The 11,431-nt window shown below is 30.4% G+C and overlaps 1 protein-coding gene across 1 annotated transcript in view; it reads left to right on the forward strand.

Annotated features, from left to right (window-relative positions):
• The window catches only part of TACR3 (tachykinin receptor 3), a 62,327-nt gene that overhangs the window by 30,308 nt on the left and 20,588 nt on the right, over positions 1-11,431 (forward strand). The window contains exons 2-3 of the mRNA XM_011361495.1: positions 1,921-2,109; positions 3,800-3,950. Coding sequence (XP_011359797.1) covers positions 1,921-2,109; positions 3,800-3,950 — 340 coding nt within the window. The remainder of the gene's footprint in view (positions 1-1,920; positions 2,110-3,799; positions 3,951-11,431) is intronic.

Raw genomic sequence — 11,431 nt, forward strand, 5'->3', positions numbered from 1 at the left:
TCAGTTCAGTGAAACAAAATCTATTGATAAGTGCTATAGTTGAACTCTGGAAACACCCAAAAAACAATTCAATACAATGAGAAATACTATGGTGAGTTATAACCAGCAGCAGTGGAAAGAGAAATGCCCAACTACAATTATTGCCGTTACATGTTTAATTTATCTTTTATACAGCACATAGATGCTTTTGTATTCATAAGGCAAAATTCAACTTCTGATTCTTTGAAAAGCATTTATGTTATATATTTTTCTTCTCTTCCATAATTCCTTACATAAATGGTTATATTCAAAGCCAAATCTCTATCTATATGGACTTTGAAGACTAGCAGAACTGGGTTAGAATTCCAGCTCCTACCATCTGGGTCATTTTGAACAATTTACTTAATTTCTTTAAGCCTCAGTTTTCTTTTCTGCAAAATAGAGATAATGTTAATTGATCGATTGGATTATTCTGGATATTAAATATACATAATGTACACAATAAATTGCCTAGTCACAGTTAGCAATCAATAAATGTTACTACTGTTATCTTCAACAACATAAACATGAGAGGTGAATGTTAAATACTTTTCAATTTCAAACATATGCCTTTTACATTCTTCTATGGCTCACTTTATTTTCTTAAACCAAGGTACTGTTTTTATAATTAGTTTTTATATGCAACATTCACTTTTACCTATTAACTGTCATACATAATAAACTAGGAATATTTTCTTTAAGTAAATTACAACTGAAGTTAATATTATGAATAGTATATAGATAAATTCAATATATCTACTGAAGATTGAATTCTGCCTAATTACAAAAACACAAAGAAATAAACAAATTAATGAATTATCCTTAATTTGAAATATTTTATTCTTAAGTTTAAAATGTTTATGGCTTAGGTAATATTCTTTGATGAATGTTGCCTTTGAAAATTTTGCATAAATGAAAATACATTTGAGAAATACAAAATGACCAATAGTAAAAGCAAAACAATTTAAATAATGTGTTTTATTGATAGAAATGCAAAAATATAATTAATCGGTTGTATTTTATTTGCCAGAATTTGGCAATTAACCTTATTAGCCCAATTAAAACTGAAATTTGATTTTCTCAGATATACTGTTACTATCTATCTTACCAGGGAAATAAAGCTTGACTTTTGTTACCATATTAAGAGAGTTTAAAATTCCCCAAAAGTTGCACTCTAGAAATCATATGTAACTGTGTATTTTAGAGCCTCAAATATATTTTTATTGCAATTATATTACATATAATTATGTAGATTATGAAGATTTTCATGATGCAGAATGAATTCAGTTTTGGAGGTAACAGAAAGGCATAGCCTCAACCACACTTGATTTCTTCACCTGTATCTGAATCTTAAACTTGTCTCTTGATGTTTTGAGATGAAAATATTGATGATATTCTTCTTATGGTTTTCTCATCATTGTTAATCATGTAGATATTATCCATATTATCTCTAATATTTTTTTTAAGTTAAACATACAGAAGAAAAAATGGAAGTCTTGAGGTATGGAATTCATATTTTTAAGTATTTATTACTCACCTTTCCAATTGCATTCAACAAACATTTATAAATTCTGATAATGTGTGAGGCACATTACATTATTTCATTTACATTATTTCTATTGCTCTTAACTTCACCCCTAAGAAGTGGATGTTCTTATTTCTATTTTTAAAGTAATGAAGCTGAGGTTAAATAAGTGACAGAATAGGATTTGAATCTCAATTCACTTGATTCTTAAGACTATACCATAAATTATCATTCTATGCTGCCTCTATGCAGGCAAAATCCTCATCAACTTGTTTACCAGAAGAGAGATAACCCTGGCCATTGAAACACCTTTGAAACTCCTTATTAAATTTCGCTAGCAAGAGATGGACAAAATGGTTTTATTTGTTTTTATATAGGTATATGGCCATTATTGATCCCTTGAAACCCAGACTGTCTGCCACAGCCACTAAGATTGTCATTGGAAGTATTTGGATTCTAGCATTTCTACTTGCCTTCCCTCAGTGTCTTTACTCCAAAACCAAAGTCATGCCAGGCCGTACTCTTTGCTATGTGCAATGGCCAGAAGGTCCCAAGCAACATTTCACGTAAGTTAATTCTCAATTATAATTTTCAATTCAATTTATTGAACACTTAAGGAACTGTAGGCTGGGAGCAACAATTAAGCAAATTGTCCTCAAGGGCTCACATTTTACTTGGGAAAAGAGACACATAAAATACTGTAATATAGTACATGGTCAATAAGTTATTATAAGTTGCAAAGGTTTCTAATTGGAAAAATGTAATGACTTCTATATAGGGTAGCTCTGGAGAGTTTCCTGGAGGTGATGGTAAGCTCACTAGAGATGAAAGCAATGCAAGGTTGTTACTGATTGAGAAATGAGTAAGAAAGGGTAGAACTGAAGCCCAAAGGTATTGATTGCTCTTTTAAGAAACCTGACTGAAGGGAAGGGGAGTCCTGGTAGGTTCTTGGTTGTGTTCTTTTGTTTCAGCATTAAAGAAACTTAAACACTAGGTTGGAAAGGAAATAGGAATGCTGTATGATAGAATTTAGCATTTCATATTTTGGACCCACTTGAAGAAAAGCAAATGGAAAAAAAAATATGCAAATGTTTTCATTTTGCTTTTTAGTCTGATCACTTAAATTTTATTTCAATATAATTATTATTTAGTGACCAATTTTCCCTTTAAAAATAACAAATATAATGGTCATTTATTAAGCAGCCATTTTATCAAACTCTGCTCTACCTAGAGTTCAGATCTTTAAAGAACATTTGGAAGTACTTATTGAAGGAAAACTGTATTCTATCTATTATCTATTATTAGTAATAAGTCTTAATTGTATAGCAAAATAAAACTAATCAAAGTAATAAAATTAAACTATTTGTTGACTAAATCACTTCACCATTGACTTTAAGTCAATATTTAATAAGCTATCAAGAAATGGGAAAGCAAGAAGGCTTAAAGTTCCCTCTATAAAAAAAAGATATGAATATTAAGAAGACTAGCATATCAAACTTTTTAATTACTTTAAAGCCTTCCTAAGACAGTGGAAGCCACACAAAAGTTTATAGAAATTCTAATTGGGCTGTTCTATTACCGCTTGCCCTCTTATTCCTCCTTCAGTGCACCCTTATAATTTTGATTGAGAGCTATGAAATCCTATAATTTAGTCTGTATGTTATTTACCAAATTAATAATGGAATCAAATGTATCATGACTTTGAAAAAATGTATGTAAATGTCTTTATCTGATTCTTAAAATCATTGTCAAATAGCTTGTGGATCCAATGTAGCTCACAGTATCTGGTAACATTTTTTTCATTTGGATGAAAAACAGTTTATTTCAAATGTGACTGATGTTGCAGAGATATATAGAATAGTTTTACATAGGAGAAAATATGGCAGTTGATTAGTTTTCTGTCATATCTCTTTTTCTCTGATGATACATTTAATTAGCTTAGCTCAGCAATTACCAGGTAGGGGAAAGGCATTCAGCCTGAACCTCTAGGCAAGGGGACATGTGAAGTTTAAATGAGCACTGCGCTCAGCTATGGTGTTTGTGTGTAAAAATTGACGGAGATTAGCTGGTAACATTTGGATAACTGTAGATAACAATAGTATGATATTCTGATGGATTTGTGGTGAAATGAAGCTTAAAGGAGATGTGGAAATGTTCTTTCACATTTTCAATTATGATTTAAAATGGAATGAATTCAAAGTCCCATTATTTCATTCCAATATGCTCTTCAGCATGTGTTTTTCTTATTTCTTGCAGTTACCATATTATTGTCATTATACTGGTGTACTGTTTTCCATTGCTCATCATGGGCATCACATATACCATCGTTGGAATCACTCTTTGGGGAGGAGAGATCCCAGGAGATACCTGTGACAAGTATCATGAGCAGCTAAAGTCTAAAAGAAAGGTACTGTTTCATATAATTTACCTAGCCTTTGTGTAAATTATGGCACATCAGAGGGGAAAAAACTACTTATGTCATTTTAATATGATGTGATTTGATGTTTTGCTTCTATTTTTTTGTCTTATTTTCTTTCTTTCCATCAATTTTATCTTTTACTTTCTTTTCGTCTTCTATATGGCACTGACCATATGCAATATCAGTCTGTGATAGAATAGTCCCTTACAGAAAGACTTTTCATTAGTTTGCAGAGTATTCTCAATTACTCTACCAGAAACTTCTGAAATTTAAATGGAGTCCCAGTTATATTTCTGCAGTTCTAGCTATCTTTACCTTTTATTGAACACAATGCCTCTGATGTACTCTATAACCTTCCAGAAGCTTCCTTTATTCCAAGAATGGTATGTGCTTTAACTTCCTAAAATCCATTTATTTATGCCTCCCTCCTCCCATCCCCAATCTGGTTTCTGAACAGCCATCATGTGTGTCTGATTAAAAAATGAGAGTTTCGTTAGTACTCTTCCACTACTTATTGGGGGACATCTTAAAGCCTGTTTCTGAACATTTACATTTAGAAAGCCTCTAAAATTATTTTATTGACATCTTACTAGAATTTTTTTTAATTAAGATTTTTTCTGACTACCATTATGTGACTCAGTGAGAGATTTTTTGATAAATTTGTAGGGTTAAAAGAAATCTTATTCATCTATTCCATCTTCCTCTCTCCAATTGATGTGTACTTAAAATTAGAGAGGTTTATCTAAGGATAAGAGAGTCATCTTAATTATGCCAATGATTTATTCCATCTATGGTTCATTTATTTATGTAGAACTACTACCAACCACATGGACAATTCTCTTAAAACATTCGACAATTTTAAAACCACTTACCTACAAACACTCACTTAACAATAATCTACCAGGTTTTAAAAATCTAATGTAGAAAAAGGACTTCTTTTAATATTAATGTTTCCTCTGTTATTGACAAATAATGGTAGACAAGACTTATGTTTGGTTAACAATTTATCATGATGTCTAGTATTTGGAAACAAAAAATGAACATGATCTCTTTCATGTCAATTTACTTATTTCAGCCTGTAATACAAATAATTTTATTTCTCTTAAAAAAAAAAAACTTAAAAATGATGTGCACAAACAACCAAACTATGCCTTTAGCACCTAAAAAAAGAATCCTAAAACTAAGAGAACTTCAATAACATGGTCATCTTAAATGAACAGTTTCTCTTTCTCTTTTTTAATTTCAACCCTCATTTTGAAATACCTTGCTTATATTACAGGATACTCTTTTGGGGGGATATTATCGCTATATTTTAGGCATGATCATATTAAATGATTAATGTTCTATGGACTTCAGAATAATTTCTGTCTTTATATTACCCACTTTATTTCCTGTCTTTTGTCTCTTTTTTATCAGTTTAGGCATCTTTTTCTTAATATGTTTTTTTCCTGTTCACTCCCAAATTCAGTTCAGTAATTGTAGATTATGGTTCTTTTTTCTTCATCTATATGTAATATTTTTTCTGGCAACAAATAAAAATTTAATCTAAGTGTTTTTAGTTTTTGTTTTGTTTTTGGTTTTGTTTTGTTTTGTTTTTGAGTTGAGTCCCAGAGAGAACAAAAGCAAGAGGGAATATTTCTGCCTTTGCCCCATATAGCTGATGAGAGTTAGGCATAAATATTTCCCTTTGACTTTATTACTCTACAATTTCAATGTATAAATATTAATTCAAACCAAGAGTGTGACCCTGCTAGAATAATTTTAAAAAGTAAGACATTTAAAATTTCCAGTCTGTATGTCTTTCTCTCAGATTGTATTCTGGGCTGAAATAATAGAAAATGACATTCACATCATGGACTTATAATAAACCACCTTGTCCTTGGATTTATTCCACAGTCACTTATTGGTATGACCATAAGAATCTTGGAAGTAACACTTATTGGTCCAAAATTTTAACTTCAAAATATAGCTAGCTCTTCTCTTAATTGATTTTTCTTATCTAAATTAAAATATTGTCTGATATGGTTTGGAATTAGTTATTTCTAGTAATCATGCTATATTCATATTTGAATATGACTACTTAGGTCAGATATAAATCCTATCCTAGATGGGCCATTTAATTAAATTCTATCTCCTAGAGAATTCATCTTCGATATTACAAATTGGACTTCAGAGGTAAGTAACAGAGTATTGGTTAAAATAGTACAAATTCATTGACTGTTGGGAAAAACAGCTCCATAAATCATTCTGAGACAGCCTCCTAGTAATAAAAGAATAGTGAATGTTGATTGAGCCCCCAAATACACATGAACAAAAGTAAATAAAAACTTAAGAAATTTTAGTCAAGTCACTAAGATCTTTCCAGCTATTGAGAAACATCGCTTCCATTTCTTTCTCCTACCATCTTTAGGAATTGTGCTTAATTTCAAAATTTGTAGATTAAATTTTTTTGAAAAACAGCTGGTAGAAGTAAATTACATGTCTAAGTTATATAGGATGTAGCATGTCTAAAAATTAAACTACCATGAAACTTTCAGATAAATTAGGATTAAACACCCCTGCTTGATCTTTACATATGTCCTGCGTAAGTATATATGTCATTTGAAATTAATATCAGTGGTTCTAGCCAGCACCAGTTAAAAAGAAAGACTAAATATTAGTTTTGAGAAATAAGATAATACCTCAAGAAATATTTTATCATTTAAATTGGAGTATTCAACCTAAAAATCAGTATTAAAACTATTGCTCCAGTTTACTAAACTCTAGGAGAAAATCTGTAGAATCGTCCAACATTTGAGTCACATATATAGAATTAGTCTTTCAAAAAGATGTTAGCAAGTATATTAATTAATTCTTATATAATGTATTTTATAATTTCAAAGCATTTTGGTGTTTTATCACAAATCAAAGATATCTTTTAATTTATAGTAAATGTTCTGGGTTTTAAAATCCTGTTTGTTACATACCCATTGATTTTAAATATGTCTACTTAAATATGAATAAATAAATATGTCTTCTTAAATATGAATATTGAAAATAATGTGCCTTTAATATAACAACACGGTTAACTTAAAAATCCTACTCTCTAAATAAGAATATCTTCAGATAGTAGCACAATATAAAATATTAATTAATATCATACAATCCTCAAAGCCTTGTGTGTGTGGTAATTGGTTAATATTCTTGTCAAAGATCTTCAGGAAATTTGTATATACTACTGTATGATTGATTTAAAGAACATTTGCAGTTTTAAAATCTATTCAAGAATGATAGATATGATCAGAACCTAAAATTTCATGAATCCTTTGTCTTACTGCTATTATACTTTGTCAGATTAAAACCAAACACAGTATAAGAAGGAAATAAGAAGAGAGTACTAAAAGATCGCATAAGTACGATGTTTTGGTAAAATAAATCAAATGTGCGCTTTGATTTTTTTTCAGTCATTCCAAAATCATTCTGTTTCCCTAAGGATCTAGAAGCAAGAAAACCACAGATATTAGCTCGTAAGCCCTTGTAATGCTTACTTAAGTTAGAATATTACCTATAACTATATTCATAGAGCCATAATTTAGAACTCATTCACTTTGGAAACAGAGAAAATTTGCTATACATTTCTCCAAGTATTCTCAAAATTAAGACAAATTTCTCAGCAATTTGGGTGAAAAAAAAGCAGTGACATTTTCTTATAAATGATATTAAAATTCTTGGCAATGACAAAATAAATCCCCAAATATATGTGTGAGTCTACTGGCATCTTGGAATAACTACCTAGAACATAAACACTAGAAGTCCCGTGATTAGCAAGATGAAAAATAAATTATATTAATTAATAGATGTATGAGTTGGACATAAAATATAGTTAATATTTTAAATGATTATAATTATCAAATTCATCTATAAGAAAAATAAATTGAGGCTAGATAGAGAACAAAAATAAAGAGAATAGTTATATCAGAACAAGTCAATTTTAATTCATTCATCAAAGGTTATTTATTGAAAGTTTCTGTTGTAGAAATAACATGGATTGCCTGATATCAGAAAAAAAAATTGATAGTCTTGTGATATCCTTATAAATCAAGTAAAGAAAAATGAACTAGTCATAAATTGTATTAATATTGGTTGACCACATGCTGATGAAGAGAATGATGTCCATCTAAATGGAGAGTTTGAGGGGCATGCCACAGACCTCTTACTTTAGTACTAAGTTGTTCAAATAGATCGATAACAAGAATGTCAATTCTGTGGTCATGAATAATAAATCTAGAGATACAGACAGAATATCTGATGACTGAATCAGAAACTAGGAAGACCAAGAGCACAGTGTCACGTGCACGTGTTATGTGGTCCAAGTCCCATGGCTGACAGGAAAGCGTGGGGTCTTAGACATCAGTGATTTGTATTCCAGTTCTTGCTCTATCTAGGTGTGATCTTAGACACATCTCTTTAACTTTATTAGGTTTTGTTTGCTGAATATTGTAGAGATTTAAGGAAGGACCTTTGGAATTGAAATTCTGTGGTTCTAATGCCTAGCACCCTGCCTTTTACAGAGCAGACACTTAATTCAGGTTGATATTCCCTCTTTCTCCTGTCATTTGCTACCTTTTTCAATATGAAGAATCTATAAAATGAATGCAGAACTCATGTCCACACATTTATATGTGACTCTCATTTTATTCCCTTTAATTAATCAAGCACTTGTATTTAAGACAACTGTAGATTTTATCAAGATTTATAGTCAAGATAAATTACATTAAAGTAAAATTGATTTCCAAGTGGCCTAAAGTTGGTTGTTTTTCTATGTATTAGTTTAACAAAAAATTTAAATGGCAACTTTCCTGTGACTATATTTAATCAAAGTAACAACAGCTCAACCCCAAGTGGAGGAAAGAAAACGTTATTTTCGTTTTTTCAGATTTAAAAACCTCATACTCTTGGAAAATATTCATGAAAACAAGATTAATCAAGAATTTGATAACATATTTTCCTCTCTTTTAATATTTACATCACATTTTATGCTATTAATCTGAATTTTTGATTGTTACCTTCCTTTAGCCATCCAGCTATCGTAAATAAAGTAATACAATATATATACATTTTTTTCTGAGAGCTCACTGTGCAATAACAGCAGTGATAAAAGTTCAGAGTAATTGAGAATCTGCTGAGATGCTAGCTTTGTGAATGAACTAGAACTTTTCTTTCTGACACTTTCCTCATTACCTATTTCTTTATCTTTATATACATCACTTACTTTGATACATTTAACAAAACCTTGATATTATCCATATAACTTAGACTTTAAATATTAATACATTATGTAGATGTACAAGTTTAAATATAGCGCAGTTACCTGTCTCCATGTCATTCCCTCATTTGCATGCCTCCGTGACACATGGCCACTTATTTCCAGGCATCTTTCCTGAATAATTGGCATAATAACATTATTATTTGTATTATTAATCATAAGGCTATATATCCCTTTTAAAGTACCTTCACATTTTAAAAAATACATGTCCGACATATTTACTTTCTTTTAAAAATGTATATTATCATTCAGGTATAAAATCAACATTTTAAAAAGTAGTAAATTTTCTAGGGAAACAAAAGTCAAGAACCATAAAATATCTTTATAGGCTTCTGTCATGTCACAAACTGTCTCCTCAATAAAGAACAACAAATATTGAAAGCACTTTTATATACAAGTTCATGATTATTTACCAACTATTTTCATTCACATATTTTGAGAAAAGTGTGTATGTTAGCAAATGAATCAGTGAACACTGTTAGAGCATATCTGCTTTTTATATTTCTGAAATTATGTAAATATTTTAACCCATCAGGATAGGATGAAAATTTATCCAATTGGGTCTTTAAAAGCCTCATTGTCCTAAAGGAAAAGAACTAAATCAAAACAAAGTCAAAAACACCTGAGACTTGTGATAAATATGAATAATATTTCTAATTAAAACACTGAAGTTTAAAGAAAACTAACGGATATTTGTTTCCTCTCACTAACTTCTAACCCCAGACAAAACCTGCAATCAACAGTGGCTCCTACACTTGTGTTTTTCATTGATTGCAATTCCCACCTGCTTTAAACCTTTTGATTACATCTTTTCCTTGCTCTGTGTGTGTGACAGTGGATGGGAAACATTTTGAAAAGCCTAGAAAAAAAGTTTCTATGTTTCTTAATGGCTTGCCGGTAGTACTTAAAAAGTGGAAGTGTTTATTTCTTTTTTAATAGATAAAGGATAGCAATTTAGGAGAAAATATCTGCAGTCCTTGAGTGCTTGGGAATCACTTGAAATGTTTTCTGTATGGATTACCCTTTAATATCTCTCATTCCTCAATTACAGGTGCAGGGAATATTGGAGCCAGGTTCAGGCATCATGGCAGATTTCTGGCAGGAAAATGAAGCTTAGCATATGAAATCTATAACAAGTGCTATAGTGATCAGTATTTCCTACCACCAATTATTGTTTTACCTTCCACCATTCACTGAGTAACTAACTCATCTTCCAACACCTAAAATCTCACAATTGTCACATTCTTCTAAATTCTCAAAATATTTTTGAGACTCTACTTCTATTCTGTGCTTATAATTTATCTAACTGTTCATGCGTTATCACCACACTGTTTTAATTTTTCCAGAATTTTCTTAGATATTCTTGTTTACTTTTACATCCAAAATTTATAAAAATAATTTTACCTAGTTAAAATTATTTGGGGAATTAGATTACATTTATTAACTTTCAAGGAACTGGACAACAAATTTTCAGTAAGGGAAATATGTAATGGGTTGATAAATGAATAAACGAATGGCATTATTTTGTATTATTCAGACAATCGAAAGTAGTGACTAGAAACAGACTGTTAGTAGGTATGCCAAGTTCAAGTGCTGGTTCTGGCACATACCTTGGACAATAAAATCTATCGGAGCTCAGAAAGGTTACAATTCATATAAAATGAAATTAAGATAATAATACATACTCATGTGATTGTATAGAGATCAAATGAGGCAATATATGTCAAGTACTTCAAAAAGTGCCTAGCACATAAAACTGGTCTCAGTAAATGGTACCTATTACTTTAGGCAATTTATTGTGAATATATATGCCAGTATTGTGAAGATTAGAAAGCATCGTGTGGGTAGAAAGTAAAGAGTTATTAAAACTGGCCATTTATCTTTTTTAACATAATATCGACTTATATTTTATAGTGTAATATCTTGCAAATAACTTTCACATATATATTATGTAATTTTCACAATATCTTTGTGAATTTTTCTTGTTTTACAGAAAAGGAAACTGAGTCTCAAACTTACAAAACAGTAAATGGCAGAACTTGGATATGAATCCTGGATGAAAGATTTTAGGGTTGTGTTCTTTCAGAGAGCAAATTCAAAGGACCAGGTTTCAGAATAATATTTTATGTCAGAGTATTATTTGTATTACACAAGGTGCTTTCGC

Source organism: Pteropus vampyrus, unplaced genomic scaffold (assembly GCF_000151845.1).
Source record: "Pteropus vampyrus isolate Shadow unplaced genomic scaffold, Pvam_2.0 Scaffold67, whole genome shotgun sequence".
Classification (NCBI taxonomy): Eukaryota; Metazoa; Chordata; class Mammalia; order Chiroptera; family Pteropodidae; genus Pteropus; species Pteropus vampyrus.